General features: G+C 44.2%; 1 protein-coding gene across 1 annotated transcript in view; it reads right to left on the bottom strand.

Annotated features, from left to right (window-relative positions):
* The window catches only part of ETV6 (ETS variant transcription factor 6), a 223,609-nt gene that overhangs the window by 49,041 nt on the left and 158,381 nt on the right, over positions 1 to 16,187 (bottom strand). The window contains exon 3 of the mRNA XM_079775590.1: positions 3,820 to 3,984. Within this exon, the coding sequence (XP_079631716.1) occupies positions 3,820 to 3,984 (165 nt within the window). The remainder of the gene's footprint in view (positions 1 to 3,819; positions 3,985 to 16,187) is intronic.

Genomic DNA, 16,187 nt, shown 5'->3' with positions numbered 1-16,187 from the left:
AGGGATGTTATTTCCATATTCAGAGAGCATAACACTGGGAGAGGTCCAGCAGGAAACATGGTCGGGAGGAAGCCGTAAACATCCATTCATGAGGACAGGGCTACCAGATACTCCTTGGTCCAGGAGCCCCATGACCAGTGAGATGCTGCTGCTGGGTCTTCTCAGGCAGCAGAAAAGATTCAAGGAAAGGACAAAACTGGATGAAGTGTAAGTTTTACAAGGCGTGTAAGCTGAAGGAGATCAAAGTCTATACTCGCTGCCTGTAGAGTGGGAAGTTGTACTGTCTACTAGAAGCTCAAGAGTTTTAGTGGCTGAAACTGGACGGAACTGTTAGGAGTTGAAGGGAAATTAGGAGCCACAGGGCGGAAATTCCATTTCACGGATGAGGAAAATAAGGGCAAATGAGGTGCTGTGATCTCTGGAAGAGCCACGTGGAGAACCCGACCTCAGGACACTTACTACACGAAGCCCATGTGAGAAGTAGTTGTGGCAAATGTTACACCTGAGAAATAAAAAGATTTTTAAAATCTATGCTTTGTCTCTACCTACGGAGAATACAAGTAGGTGTATAGTGCCTACATGAGAAGGGCCTTCTCAACTCCTTAGTTCTGTCTTCCAAACCCTCTGACAATACTCCTCTCTTTTGTGGTAACTTTTCTTGTAGCGCCTACTGGCAGGTATCACCTTGAAATTCTGCCCACGGCTTTCTGGTTGATACCTTTCTGGTTAATTAAATTACCTGTAGTATAAATGTATCTCTAGTCCCAGCTCAACGAACTGGGCATGATGCTCAAGTCTATTATTCCCACCTCTGGTCTGGCTCTTACCTCACATTTCCAACTGCAGAACAGGCCATGTCTTCCTGGATGCCCTGGCATTTCTTGGCCAGAATGAACTCACTGCTGCTTCCAGACCCGCCCTTATCTTAGCCAACTACTCTGCACCTGAAGTACTGTTTCTGATCTCACTGACCCAGTTCTGGACTTCAGTGGCTCGGACTACAGCAGTATCATTCTAGCTTTCTTGCTTTCAAAACCTTTCAGTGGTTTCCTATTACCCCCCAAATAAAATCCAAACATCTTAACCTGGGCTTTAAGGTCCTTTTGTGTTGGATAACAATTCAACCAATATTTATTGAGTACCAACTGGATGCCATGCACTGTGCTAGATGCTGGAGACAGGGCAGCTTAATAGGATACAACCCCTGCCCAAACTGAATTTTCCACTCTAGGAGAGGCATGTGCATAGCAAACAATCACATGTATCACTGTGTGTGCGTGTGTGTTAGAGGACATGGCAGAATTAGGGAAAGCTCTGGGATAAAAGAGGAAGAGTACCTAACCCAGACTGAGCTGGAGGAAAGGAAGGTTGGAATCAGGGAAGCAGGGATGGAAGTGAAAGCTTTCCTAGAGAAAGTAGCTGAACTTAAAATATGAAGAGGCAATGAGACCAGTGAGGGAGGGGTAAATGAGAATGATGAACAGTGCTTCACATAGAGGATCCAGCTTATGTGGCCTTATCTCTGAACTTCTCCACACAAACTGGCCTACACCTCCTCCTTAACCTTTCCTTACATCCCTTCCCCCACGCCCGTGAACCTTCCAAAGTCTGTCTCCATTGTCATACCTCTGAGCTTCATCTGACCATCCAGCTAGAAATCACCTCTCCTAACCTTCAACTCCCTTAGCCCGTACTCCTGTACCAGTGGCTCAGGGCTATCCAGGGAACATTCATGCAATGAATTTCTCCTGCCCCCACCCAACTGTGGTCTACACAACACCTCCTGTCCGGACTAGTGGATCCGCCTTAGCTGGCCTTCCTGCCTCTTGCCTTTTCCATTCATCAGGTGGGCTTTCTCACTGTCACCCAAATACATTAACCTAATGCTGCTCTAATTACCCAGAATGTCCTCCTTCTCCCCTTGCCACTCAATTCCACCCATCCTTCATGCTGTGAACCAACTCCATTCATGCTTTCAGGAGACCCATCCTACCATACCCTCTCCCTTCTCCAGCTTCCTTTGCCTTTAGGTTCAATGCAATCCTGCCTATCTGCCTGTCTTCCTCATGGCCCATGTCAGCAAAGATCTGACAACATAGCAAGGAACTACGGCCAGGCTTTTGCACATCTTTGCTTCCAGCTTTGAGCAGAGATAACCTAGCTTCATCAGTAAAGTTGAGAGGTCACTGGAGAGAAAAATAAATCAGCAACAAAAAGGAGCACCTGAGATAGGATGAGGGTGGAAGTTGCAAAGGCTCAGGAAGGAAAGCTTGCCGGAGGTCTAAGTCAAATCAAGTCAAAACACATCACTGTGTTTTCCTTTGTCTTATATAAATGGTTTCTCTGGAACATGAAAGAGTTAGAGTTCTTTTCCTCCAGATAGGTAGCTTTGTCTCTTTAAGCATAATATCTGAGTTTCCCCTGGAACAGAAAAGGGAAGTATTTCTTCATTCAATGAAAAGAAACTATCTAGATTCCTTTTGCGTTAGTTTTATTTATATGGCTGCTCTATGGTTTTCTTATTCTGCAACCAAAAATCCATGATAAAAATCAGTGATTTGAGACTAAGTATATTTCACGTATGTTTGTGTCCCTTACAAAACCTTAAAAAATGATTCCCTTTTCCAAGATATAAGCCTTCAAGTTTCAAAACCACGTATACTTCTGGGAGCAACTTCCCCTTTGACATTTCCTCATATAAACGGTCTGTTGAAATTGGGAAAAGCAGGGGAGATCCTGTTCTCTGTCCTTATCTCACTCCCTGGTATGGGGGACATTTCCTCATGACGGTTAGTGTATTAACTGCTGGCAGGCCTCCAGGAGTAAATAAGGGTTGGACAGAGCGGGAGACTATGCCAAGACCTTACGCAGAATCTTTGCCCTTGGTCAAGGACAGAAGGGTCTCTGCCAGACAAGTTAAATCAAGGAGACTCAAGAGAAGGAGGGCCTGTTGGTACCTGAATAACAAGCCCCTCAAGAGGCATAAACCCGAGACTGAAGATCCCCTTTGACATATGGAGTTCCCAAAGAGCTACCTTCTAAATATCCACCATATGTAAGATATGAAATTAGAAAGTATATTTCATTAACATACTTTGCAGGTACAAACATTCCTTACTGAACAAAATCTTCCCCTGTGGTCTTAGGGGCCCTCATTTGAACAAATCTTCCTAGTTAGCTGAGCCTAACTAGGAAACTTCCACTTGTATTGTTCAGGATTTCTACCAGCTGCCAGAGGCATTACTTCAAAAAATTCAGGACAACCAAAGGACATCATCTGAGGCCCCTGGAGCTCATTTCTAAACTTGCCTTGGCTACTAGGATCTCCACCTTGCCCGTTCCTTATCTCCTGTTCTCTCATTTTTTCTTGACTTTCTAGTCTAGCTATCTCAGCAGGGCTCCTTCCCCTTACTCAAGACTGTATTTGTTGTTAACTGAGCAGTTCACAACCTACACTTGCTCTCAAGCACCTCTCTTCAGTCTTCAGACTCAGGAGTAAGGTAGAGAGAAAGGGCGGGGATGCATTTTCTTCCTTTATGTGGTGGCAAACTAGATCCCTTAAAATCCAGTGACTGTAGGTCCTAACTGGGTTACTTCTCTGAACCTTAAAAGTTTCCCCTTGATCTGAAAGCTCTTCCTCCTCTCCCCTCATACTGGCATATGTCAGCAGGATCTTTCCTCCACTAAGCTGGGCCGTGGTCCTTGAGCCCATGGTGACCTACAGAGGAGATTTTTTGGGCAGGATGAGCAGTGGTAAAGACCGACCACTGACCAACAGATTCGCCAAGCTGAGCACATGTCCAGAGTCTAGACTCTCACCTGAATGAGGAGATCGATAGCGAAAGTCCTCTTTGGTCAGCAGCAGGAGAGCTTTGCCATTCATTTCAAACGTGTTGCTGTCAATTGGCCTTAAAGAAAACTCATTTTCAGCCCACTTGAGCCACTGGGCTACGTCATCCCTGCTCCAGTAAACTGGCTGCAAGCCTGTTGGAGAGAGAGCAAGGCAGAAAGAGACAGGAAAAAAAAAAAAGGGGTCTTGTCAGTTAGACAGCTGGAATAAAGGGGAGAGATTTCTGAATGGTTAACGATATTAGGTCCTCATGTCTGAAGAGCCCCCATGTTTAACTCTGAATCCCAGGTTAAAACCCAAGCTTCATAAGTGCCAAAGTGTGATATCAAATGAACTTTGTATGTAGAGGCAAATGGAGCGAAACATCCTTTTTTTTTTTTTTTTGCCTTTAAGGGACCATTGGTCTTAGAGCCCCACCCTTCCTTGCCCCACTCCAGGGCCTGTCTGGATTCCAGGGTTGCCGGAAAGGTGCAGCTCTGTGGTGGCCTGAGGTACCCATGGGGGCTCAGAGTCATGACACATGCCAACACACTTCGAAGGGGACCTTAAAATCAGAGCTGATCTGATTGCGACCCAGCGTCCTTTTGAAGTGGGAATGTTCCAGAGCTGGGCTTGACCTCCCAGAGCTGCCAAATAATGAAGTGTTCCCTAAAATTTCTTCCTGGAAGAGCATTTGCTCAGCCTCTGGGAAACCATCAGGCCAGCCTCTGGGGATGAGAGGGCAAGGTAAGGAGAAAAGGTCTTTTGCCTTTTTAGTCTACTCGCTGTGCTTAGAACTTCCTGGAGTGGGGAGTGGGGAGGGGGAGCTACTTGGACTCGGAGTAGGACCAGAAGTGGGTCAAAGGGAGGGCTGCAGCTCAGGGCCTATCTCTGTCGGGAAGCCTGACTGGGAATCTACCTTTTAATTTTATTTTGCTGTTGTGAGAAGTCTTTGACATCATTCAAGTGGTTTAGAATAGTGGTTCTCAAAGTGTGATCTGGGGACCCCTCAGGGTTCCCAAAACCTTTTCAGGGGTCTATGAAGTAAAAACTCATTTCATAACAATATTAAGAGTTTATTTGCCTTTTTCACTCTCATTCTTTCATGAATGTACAGTGGAATTTTCTAGAGGCTACACAAGATGTGGAATTGCAGCAGAGATGAGAATCCAGCCATCTCTGATGAAGCTGGACAGTAAAGAGACGTGCAGAAATGTGAAACAATGCCACTCTTCTCACTAGTTTATTTTTGTAAATATACCTATAAATAGATATTTATTAATATATACTTAGCTTATTACTTTTCAGTAATTTTACAAATATTTTTAAAATTCTCAAGTTTTAATTTCCAATCTGGTAACTACAGATAGCTAAAAACCCATATGAGCAAAGCTTTTTGAGGTCTTCAATAACTTTTAAGATTTGAAAGGGGTCCTGAGACCAAGATCATCGAGAACAGATGGGTTAGAAACAGCTAGATGCTCAACAGAGCTTCATTCTCTAAAGCTGTACTGTGTAAATAGTTCGATACAATGGAATCAGCGAATCAGTGTTTGCTAAGAAGAGCCTTAGACTCTCTATGCAGTTACCTAAATTTGCAAAGGAGACTCCGTGAGTGTGCTACAAGAGTGTCCTTCAGTTTGATCCTGGAAAGAATCACCTTTCAACCTTAAATAAGGTAAGACAAGACCCGTCTGGTCTACTTGATGGGCCGCTCAGCATCCCCGGGGAATGAATGGCTCGGGTCCCCTGGAGAAGGTCCAGGGCCTGTCGGCATGACTTTGGCTCTGTCTTCCAGGCAGCTCCTTTGCAAAGTTGTTTTGAAGAATGGTAGATTCCTTGAACTTTGTGGAAGTACCTTCAAAAGTGGTCCACTGTGTAGGGCATCAATAAAAACCTACAAGCATTGGGATACTAGAGATGGGCACCTAGGTGGGGTTGTTGAGTTGTTTTGTTTTTAAGTTGTATTAATTTTTTTACATAGAAAGAAACAAGTGGCATTATAAAATAATAATGTGTAGTATGTTACTGCTCTATGATCTTTAGAATAAAATGGCCACTAGAATTTAAGGTTCTGTTTTAAGAGTCTTAAACTGGGCCAAGAAGCAATGCCTATTAAAAACGGTCATTAGATACAGGGGGCGCCCCAACCTTTTCCAATGACCTTGAAAAGATGAATCTGGAATCATGGTGAGGTGGTAGTATGAGGATGGCTCAGCAAAATTTCAACTGTTGAACTGGTACAAAACCTTAAAGTTTACATCCTATTATTGTCCATGGTGTCAGTCATCTTCGAACAAGAACAGCATAATGGCTTGTCATTAGGGACTTTTCCCTTCCTCTCCTTCACACAAGGCCAGCCATGAGGGGAAACCTGTGAGGCTCCAAGTCAAGCGTGGCCTAAGAAAGTGCCTGGTGTGAGAGGGCCACAGAGCAGAAGATGATGGGTCAGAACCAGGAAAAAAGACAGGGGAGCTTATTAGTAGTGCAAGTGCCAAAGCAAATACAGAACTGAATCCCGCTTGGGAGGGGAAATGAGAGTAAAATGCTGAAGTTTCTACAGAGGATACATGGAAACGCAGGAGGGTGGGTGAGAAGGGGGTGGGGGATGTAAGTAGTAATTTGAGGTTCTTTATATTCTACGGAAGAAAATAGTCATGAGTAATCTTTTCCCTAAATACAAGAAGAGGCACACACTCCAAACAGCCCTGCCGGTTAAGAATGACAGTTTCTCTTTTCACTTCCCATTAGTCTCTCCCACAGCCCAGCCCCTGCCGCAAGCAGAGCCACCAGGCGGAAACCCCCTCACCAGGCACCTAAGTGAATGCTCTGGGCTTGTGAGCAACAGGAACCCAGTGAGTTACAGTGGGTCAGGGAATGCAATGGCAATCTTAGCAGGTGACCCGGACAGAGCAGGCTATCTGCTTGGGGCCAGATGGCAGACACATTCAGTGAGCTGGAAAGAGGCTTGATAGACTTGGGTGTTCAAAGTCAAGCTTCACTGCCATTGCCTTTTTGGTTCAATAGAATAAAAAGGTTGTGGCTGCAGGATGTGCTTTGCAATTTTAACTGAGGACAAACAAGCCCCATTTACTCAAACCTAGGGCCCCAAGGCCTGGGTGTTACAGCGTCTAATGGAATACAGCCCTGGACCCAGAGGAAACTCTGGTCTAATCAGGACCATTTTGCTGAATTTATCTAACATGTCGATCACTATTCTAAGGAGTTTATAAATATTAGTTCACTTAATTGCATGCTCACAGCAACCCTATGAGACAGTGTTTCAGATTAGGGAACTGAGGCCCAGTGCCTTTAAGGGATTTGCCCAAGGTCATATGGCCTTGGTAACAAAGAGGAGCTGAGGTTTGAACCCAGGCAGTCTGGTTTCAGAGTCTGTGCTCATATCCATTATGCTGACCCATGCATTTTCCATCCAGATTTAGATGGATTTTCAAGACTATTAGGAATTCAGATAAGACTGAGTGAATTGAATCCTCCCCACCCAAGACTTTGATCTTGAGAGGCTTTCTCAAGTTATCAATGGACTAAAACGACAGCAAAAAAATCTGTAGGTCCCCGAAGAAATAGATTTATAAGTGGGAAAAGGAAGAAGAAGGAGGTGGAACCCTGCTTTGAACACATCCAGGAACACAGCGCTGCCTTCCCCGGCTGCTCGCTCACAGGCACTCACTGCTCACAGGCACCAGTCCTGAGGCTTCCCATCGCTCACAGAAGCCACACGGGCAAGATGAGGGAGGCACACATAACACAGAACTTTGTCTGACAGTTATCTCATGCAACTTTAACTCAGAAAAGTTGCAAAACATAGTGTGTGTGTTTTTATCATTGCTTAAAAGAAAAAGAGAAAGAGCATCTGTAGGTCCCTGAAGAAGTAGATTTATAAGTGGGAAAAGGAAGAAGGTGGAGGTGGGACGCTGCTTCTATGTTATGCTATTCCCTGTGCATATATAACAAGACTATGAGAGCCATACTAAGACCTGGATTTTTAATGCCAATTCTTTGCAGAGTATGCTTGAGATGACATGAACTGCTATAAATAAGAAAATTACTAAGAATTCCACTGCAATTTTTCTCCCAAATGGGTTAAGTCAAGTTCACGGTGCCATACCCATCAGTGACATACCCAGGCCCTTAAACTTCCTGCTAATATTTATTTGATTCCATGTTCAAAGGTGCAGCCATGTCCATCACCACATTCTTAGCATCATTTCAGATTTTCCGAGTTTAAACATAACTAACCATAAAAAGTGTGCTGGGAGTCAGGAGCCCAGATTTTACTAACAGGGTTGCCATTAATTAAGATGTGACTCTGGGCGGGCCACTCAATTTCTCTGGCTCCGTGATTTCATCTGTAAAACGAGGGGCTTAGAGTATGTGATCTCTATTCCCTTCTGGAATACAGTCAAGATGCTCCCATTTAATTTGAAACTTAAAATCCAAAGACTACAAGGCAGCCCAGATCTTTTTCTTCCAGAAAATGACCCTGAGATTCTGTAACTTCCTCAAGGATCTCCTGAATCACGGAAAACAGATTAAGTTACTTTAAATGAGGTTAGTGCTTGAGAGTGCTTTATTGTATTCTAATTCTTGGAAAAGTTATAACCCAGGCAACGGCAATAATAAACATAACATTTTGACAAGGTGCTCTAACATGTATGACCTCATTTGGAATTCTCACAAACACCCTGTGAAATCTGCTGTATTCTCATTTCAGTTTATCAAATGAGGAAATGGGGGCCTCAGAGTCATTAGATGATTTACTGGTTAGAACAATACTCAGTTCAAGCTCTTTAGCTATAGTATACGTTAATCAAAAACACCCTTTAACCCAAACTTTCTGTTTAAACAGGAATTTGCTACAGATTCTATGGCTTAGAGAACAGAATCATAAAAGACAGAAGACACCTCAGCAATGATCTCGTCCAACCCCCACCCCATCTTACTCACTAGGAAACTGAAGCCAGGAGACAAGAGAGAACCACGATTAAGTGGCCCCAGGTTCCCCAACTTTCCAACATCTCATGTTGTCTCATAACTTGATTCGATGACACAGAACCATTCCACAACCCCTGACATAAGTGAGGAAAGTTATCCCTTGCTTAGTCATCTTGCCTTCAGATTAAATCTTCTTCATCGTTCCAACCATAAATTCTGTACTGTAGTTTCTCTACCCTCACCGACCTGCCTACCTCCTCCGGAGACCCTACATGACTTCCATTCCTAAACAGAGAACCAGAAGGAGGACTGGACCCTTTCTTTCTCTGGACAGTATGGTTCTATTGATAGTAACAGCTAACAACGATTGAGCACTTGCACTGAATTTCCACTACAATGATTATCATCCTCATTTACAAACGAGAACACTACAGCACACAATAGATGGAAATGGTGGTGCTGAAATTAAAAACTTGCAAGGCACTGTTCTCAATGTTTTCTGCAGAGAATTCATTTAATTCCCACAGCAATCCCTATCCGCATGGACAGAGGAGAAAACCGGAGCACAGAGAAGTTAAGCGACTCCACCAAAGTCACACAGCCAGGAAGTGGAAGAGTCAACATTTGAAACCAATTGGTCTGGCCCAAAGTCCCTATTATTAACCACCTATGTGTTTCTCTAATCTTATTTGGTGTTTTGGCAGGACATCAAATTACATTCATGATTAAAAAAGAGAGAGAGGGAGAAAAGTTTCAGTGATGGTGTGAACTTTGACAGTGCTGAAGCATGCAGGCACTGAGCACCAGCACGGAAACTATTTCCCATCTGTGTGACCTCAGGCAAGTGACTTAACCGCTCTTGTCTCACTAGCCTCCACTGGCAAAAGGGGGCAGCTTTCAACCTGTGAAGCAAGTGGTGAATCAGAGATGATGTGCTTATCAAATCTCAGATGACATAAAGCTAGTACAGAGTAAGATTCTACAAATGATGATGTAAAACACAGAGCACAGATAGTATCTGGTAGAGCAAGCACTTAATAAATATTAGCTGTCGTTTTTCTACTACTGTTATTAGCGTTATCATTTGTACAACCACCCTACCTTTCACATATATGGCCGGGGTTTGGAACCCAACTGTGAGAATGCATGTCGATGACTATCCGATTTCATCTTGCTATTTTCCACCATCATTCCAGCCTGCTGCCGTCTCTCTGGATCTGTTTCCAGTATCATCTATACTCTGTAGCTTCGTGTCATCTGAAGCTCTGATAAGCATCTGTCACCTCAACAGGTCACTGCCAATTGCTGAGGTGAGGGCTTTGATGGGAGTCCTCTGGTGACATATCAGCCACCTCCTTTCTGATGGGCACTGATCAAGTTATTGGCTCTTTTTTGGGGTATAGGTGTTTAAGGATCAACCCATTTAAGTATTCTGGTATTTGGACTATAATTTCCAAGGTCAGCCATAAAGGCACCACCCGAAATTCAATGATCCACTTCCCTAATGTCCAGAAATACAGCAACTATACCATTTACAGCAACCGTACTGAAGAGACAGAGAAGAAGCAGGAGGTTGGTTACTAAGGGATAACTTCTTCCCAAGTGCTCATAACATACATGATTGAAAATCTGCCCTGAACTTCATCTGGAAGGGATCAGAGTAGCTGTTTTTAGTCTGTTATACACTCTTTTCCCCCTTTCTATTCTAAATATCAGGTAAACGGTGGCTCACTTTCTTTCTTTTAGTACCTCTTCCATTTTCCATAACCCTTAGGGTTCACTGTCAATGGCCTACCTTTCACCCTTGTAAGTTCTCTATTCTGGGCTGTCATTTGTCTGGGCCAAGGGCCTTGAATTTATTTGGAACAACTTTAGATTTGCTTTTATAATCAATTCACCCATCTTGGGCTTCAATTCCCTTCTGTCAATGTTTGCACTACCTGTTTCAGTCTGATGATCACCTTCCTTATGAAAGAGAGGGAAGAAAGAGAGAAGTTGGACAGTTTTGTTTTTCTGCCACTTGTCAATGTTACTCATTCAAACCTATTTGCACGCTGATAGTATGTTTACTCTTGTACTGCCCCCAATACTTATTGTTTTCTTTTTTCTTAAGCATTTTCCATAGTTTTCAGATCACTTAATTTTAACATTCTAGATCTAAAAATATACCTTTTATATTTTTCTTTTCAGTAAGTTGCTCTGTCATCCACTATACACATCTTTTTAAAATCTGAGCTCATTAGATCAGTACGCCAAACAGTGAGAAGATAAATTGGCATGATCTCTGGTAAACAACTTGGTGATGGCTTAAGAGCCCTGTAAATGTTAATTCTGAGACTTTACCTTAAAGAAATAATTTAGGATGCAGAGAAATTGTTCATGCACAAAGATGTTCATTGCCATGTTATTTTTAATAGTGGAAAACTGGGAACATCCTAAGGGATTAGTTAAGTAAACTATGGACAACATTTCTGATAGGACATTATGCAGGCAGTAATGTAATATTTATAGAGTTATCTATTCATATGAAAAAACAGCAAGTAGCTGTTTTAACCTCCAACAATGCACAGAAAAATATTGTAATGAAACATATAAATATTAACAGCCACTATCACTTAATAGGATTATAGGTGATGTTTGTTCTTTCCTTTCCATTCTTATCTTCCAATTCTCTATATTAAGCACATGTGACATATATATATATATATATATATATATATATATATATATATATCCTACCTAATAATAGACAAATATGCAAATTGACCATACCTTCGCTATGCCCACGATTGGCCAGGAGGTGCAGGGGGGCGGGACTCGGGGTGGCCGGGGTGGCTGACTGGGCCGGCGGGACGCTGAGCTCGCGTAGCCAGTGGCGGCGCGAGCTCAGCGTCTGTGCCATGGCTGTGCTGCGGCACAGAAGGGGCCTCTGGGGCAGCGAGCTCACGTCCCACCACGGACCATCAAAAGCGGGGGAGCTGGGTGCCTGTCCGCTCCGGCACCAGGCCTTTCAGAAGCCTCTGGCGTGGCGGAGGCTTCTGAAAGGCCTGGTGCACCAGCGGACAGGCATCCAGCTCCCCCGTGATCGAAAGCGAAAGTGTGTAGGGGACCCTACACGTGCATGATTTAATCATGCACTGGGCCTCTAGTATATATATACATATGTATATATATATATGTCACATGTGCTTAATATATTATATATATAATATATATAATAATTAATATATATAATAACATCTAGTTAAAAATTGAGCTCATCAGATTCTTCGGTTGTCTTTCATTTTCAAAAGGCCCCTGACTCTCTGACTTGTGTTTTAGCATTTCAGATCATGGAACCATAGGTACTTTTTTCTCTAAATTTTTAAAATTTACCTTCTTCAAGTCAAGAAAACACATCTGATCATGCCTTTCATTTCCCTTTCCCCAGTTCTAAGATGAAGTTTTCATTCTCACCAGAAGTTCCAATCATTTCTACTTTACCAAATAATTCCTCCTTATTTGTCAGACATGAGTCCCAGTTAGCAGCACCTCTCGTTGCTTCTTCTACTTTCTGGGAAGTAAAATTGCTAATCGGTAGGTGCATGTGTTAAGAATTAAAATGTGCATGCATGTAGCGGAAGGGGATTGCTCAGCGATTCTCACATCATGCTCAGCATACCCAGTAACGCCAGGCCATTCAGCCAAGGATCGCCAGCACTGATCATCTGTGGGCCAGCTCTGCAGCCTGCGACTGCCACCCCATCCCACCCGATACCACTCACGCCAGGCAGGACACTTCATGAAGATCTGCTCAGTTCTTCACCATTCCCAGATGCTTCCACACCCAGGTCATCCCAGCAACCGTTCTGCGATTGAGCTAAGGCTGGTACAACCGTATTTGCAGAAGAAACTAAAGCTCAGACAGGCTGAGGGACTTTCCCAAGGTCACAATGGGCCCAAGGCCAGAACTCCAGGTCCAGGTCTTCTATATCAGTCCAATGAACTTCCTCTGGGGCAAAGGAAATAATGGATAGAAAGGCCCCTTGCACCCTAAAAATCCACTGTTAAAAGGCAAGGGATTTAGGAATAATAAACCAGAAACTCAGCTTCTCCTGGCAGGTCTGGTTTAGCTTAGACTCAGAACTCCGAGCTGTGCTCAAGAGCCCCTTCTGACTTCCACAAAGGGGTCGCAGCGGGCAGGGTTTGCCGTAAAATAAATGAACCCTCCACACTAAAACAACACGTCATCAGAGCACTTTCCGGGGCCTTTTCTGACTTCTTTCCCTGCCCTGCCAGGCCGTGTGCCCCAGGCTCCCACACTGGTCTTGGACGTACTCTGCCAAGTCCTGCACTCATTCCCCTGGGTCTGCCTTTGCCTTTGGATGTGCTATTTGATCAAAACTGCTTTCAACATACAAACTCGGTTACTAGGGAGTTGGAAGTTCCAAAACATTTCCTGTTCTTGTCCCCAAGGTCACCCTGTATCTCAGCACTCGGTTTCCAAGTGGAGGTTGGACGGTTACACTCATGTCTTTTGGACAAAACCCCAAGAGCAAGAATACTATGTGTATGTCATATGTCACATTCAATTCCCTCGATTAATTTTTTCTTATAAACCTCATTTGCTAGATTTTTTTTTGTGTGGCTTTCACTCTGTGCTATCCACAAAGGGATTTTTATCAGCAAACCTGGTGACAGTAAAACTGGCCTGGGGCCTGCTCAGCCTCACAAACATGACTTAGAAGATTCCTTCTCATTTCTGCTTTTGAGCAGCAAGCCCAACATAGTGAGAGGCATGTAACATTTTATTTTATTTATTTTTTTAATATATTTTATTGATTTTCCACAGAGAGGAAGGGAGAGGGATAGAGAGCTAGAAACATCGATGAGAGAGAAACATTGACCAGCTGCCTCCTGCACACCCCCCACCGGGGATGTGCTCACAACCAATGTACATGCCCTTGACCGGAATCGAACCTGGGACCTTTCAGTCCGCAGACTGACGCTCTATCCACTGAGCCAAACCGGTTTCGGCAAGGCATGTAACATTTTAGATCAAAACTTGGGTTTTGGATTCAGATAGTTCTGAGTTCAAGTCCTGGTCCTGTCACCTACTAGCTCAGTGGCCTTGAATAAGTTATATCCCTGAACCTCAGTTCTCCCAGCAGTAAAATGGGGCCAAGAATAGTCCTTACCTCCTAGAGCAAATTCAGGTATGAAATGAGATAACCCCTGCACTGTGCCTGGTACACAGGATGCGCTCAGTGCCTCTTGGGAGGTTGGATAGGACAGAGACGGGATAGCAGACTAATTGTACTTTGTCACCTGTCTCCAGGAAACGGAAATACTTTCTGCAGCTCACTTACAAGAACAAGTGTTCTCATAAGCGGTGTGAAGGCTCCTGTAGGAGCTATGAGGCTAGCACAGGACTCTAAGGAGGCACTGTCAGTGTGCAGATGGGGCAAGTGACTGGAGCAGGTGAGAGGCTGGAGCGGGGAAGGCCAGATTAGGAGCCCACTCAGGTCTGGGACTAGGGTAAGGCAAGGGAGACAGTCGCCTTGGGTGCAAAATTTAAGGTTGTGCCCAAAAGCTCAGTGATTACAAAAAATACTAATAGGCTAATGCATTATTTAAAAAGCAAAATAAATGCAAATATCCATGATGAACAAAACATCAATATTTTAACAAAAGTTCTATTGAAAAGAGAGGTGACGGGCGTAACAGAGAGAAGGAGAGATGAGAGCAGTACTTCCTAAGTTCCGGAGGTAACGGGTCCCTTTGAGATTTCAGTGAGAACTACTGACCCTCTTTCGAAACTCACAGGCACACGTACACCAACATTTGCCTACAGTTTCAAAGTTTATGGATTAGCTCAAGTTATCTCTGGATCCTTGGAGAATCAGTTTAGAATATTTTTAGCCTTGTGTGTGCAAATGGGTCTGATACTACGTACCAGTGATATAATGCCAAAACCTAAGTAGATTTGAGAAGAGAAACACACACACATCTCTCTTCCTATTTTGAGGAAAAAGAAGAGAGGCAGGCAGGGGGCCTCTCACTCCGAAGGGGAGGGGGGGGCGGGGGGAGATAATAAATGACGAAAGCCAACTCTGGGTGTCATTTCCTTAGGAAATGCACACATCTGACGTTAAATATGGAATGCCCCTTCCTCGGGCATTTTAGAAATCATTGCTAACATATTGCACGTTTTTGTTCAGACTAGTGAAGGTCAATTACTGCCAATTACCCGAATTTACGAACAGTGAAGGCAATTGGACTGTGCAAGGAGAGATACTACTGAGAGATGCATTTCTAAAGGAAAAAGGCAATTAAGGGCAGAATTTCTCATATTGCAGAGCAGAAAGCTACGTTTGTTTTCAGATTTACGGATCTTTGTGCAAACAAAGAAGCCCATTTTTAAGAAGGAAAAGATGTAGGACAATAGGTATGTAGGACACGAGTTGAAATGTCCTTCAAGTAGCTTTAGAGAGCAAACAAACGACCAGGCAGAAAGCTGGTGCAGGAAGGTTGTTTTTTCGTTTTTATGAAGTGAACATATCCTCAAGATTTTATTGTCATAATAAAACAAAATACGGAGCTTAGACCTAGATTACTCGACCCTTTGTCTTCTTATCTCCTCCCAGTTCACAATGCCTGCCTCTCTCCGTAGCCAGCATTCTCTGAGATCTGCAGTTGGGCTCAACGCACTCAAGCCTCAGCATAATCTTCTTTGTAGTTTTAGCCTGTTTTTGCAGAAAATCGGCTTAGTCTGCCCACCATAGCCACTCTGCTTCCTGCCATAATGCTTCCCCTGTGCACACAGAGAATCACTGTACTGTGTTACTTTGTGGGGTCGATGCTTGCCACACTTCTTACAGAAGGGCCGCGCGCGGGTTTAGGGAACATTCACCATGTTTGTGAGAGTGCCATCGGCAGGGAAAGGTCGGTGCAGGAAGGTTTTTCAATCCTCCGTGGACTCCCCAGGGGGCACTGAGAACATAAAGGCTTCATTGGATTGGCATGATTCACAAGACACAGAGGACCTGCTATGTGTCTGAAGAAAGAAGAAGGAACATCCTTTCTTTCCCTGTTGTTCCTTTAAACCACACAGGATCGCCTCTTGTGCCTGCCGCAGTCTCCAGAACGTTCCTTTGCTGAGTGTACAAGAGCGGAACTCCTTCTCAGTCTGACGGGGCCTGATGTGCCCAGGCACTGGCATGGGAGACGCTTTCCTCTGTGTGGCCCAGCTGTGCCTGGTCCCTTCCCTCCCGGGCTCTCTCCATTCCAAGGAAACCGAAAAGCGAGGCGGCCTTATCTCGGGATGGAGACGGTCCCCATGGTCACCTGAGAGGCGAGCAGGAGGCTGGGGGTGGAGCGGGGTGTGTGTATGGTGGGGAGGAGCCAGGAAAGTGAGACCAAA

This window comes from Cnephaeus nilssonii (genome assembly GCF_951640355.1).
Source record: "Cnephaeus nilssonii genome assembly, chromosome: 6".
Classification (NCBI taxonomy): Eukaryota; Metazoa; Chordata; class Mammalia; order Chiroptera; family Vespertilionidae; genus Cnephaeus; species Cnephaeus nilssonii.
Note: the sequence above shows the minus strand (reverse complement) of the source record. Positions and strands in the feature narration are given on the sequence as shown.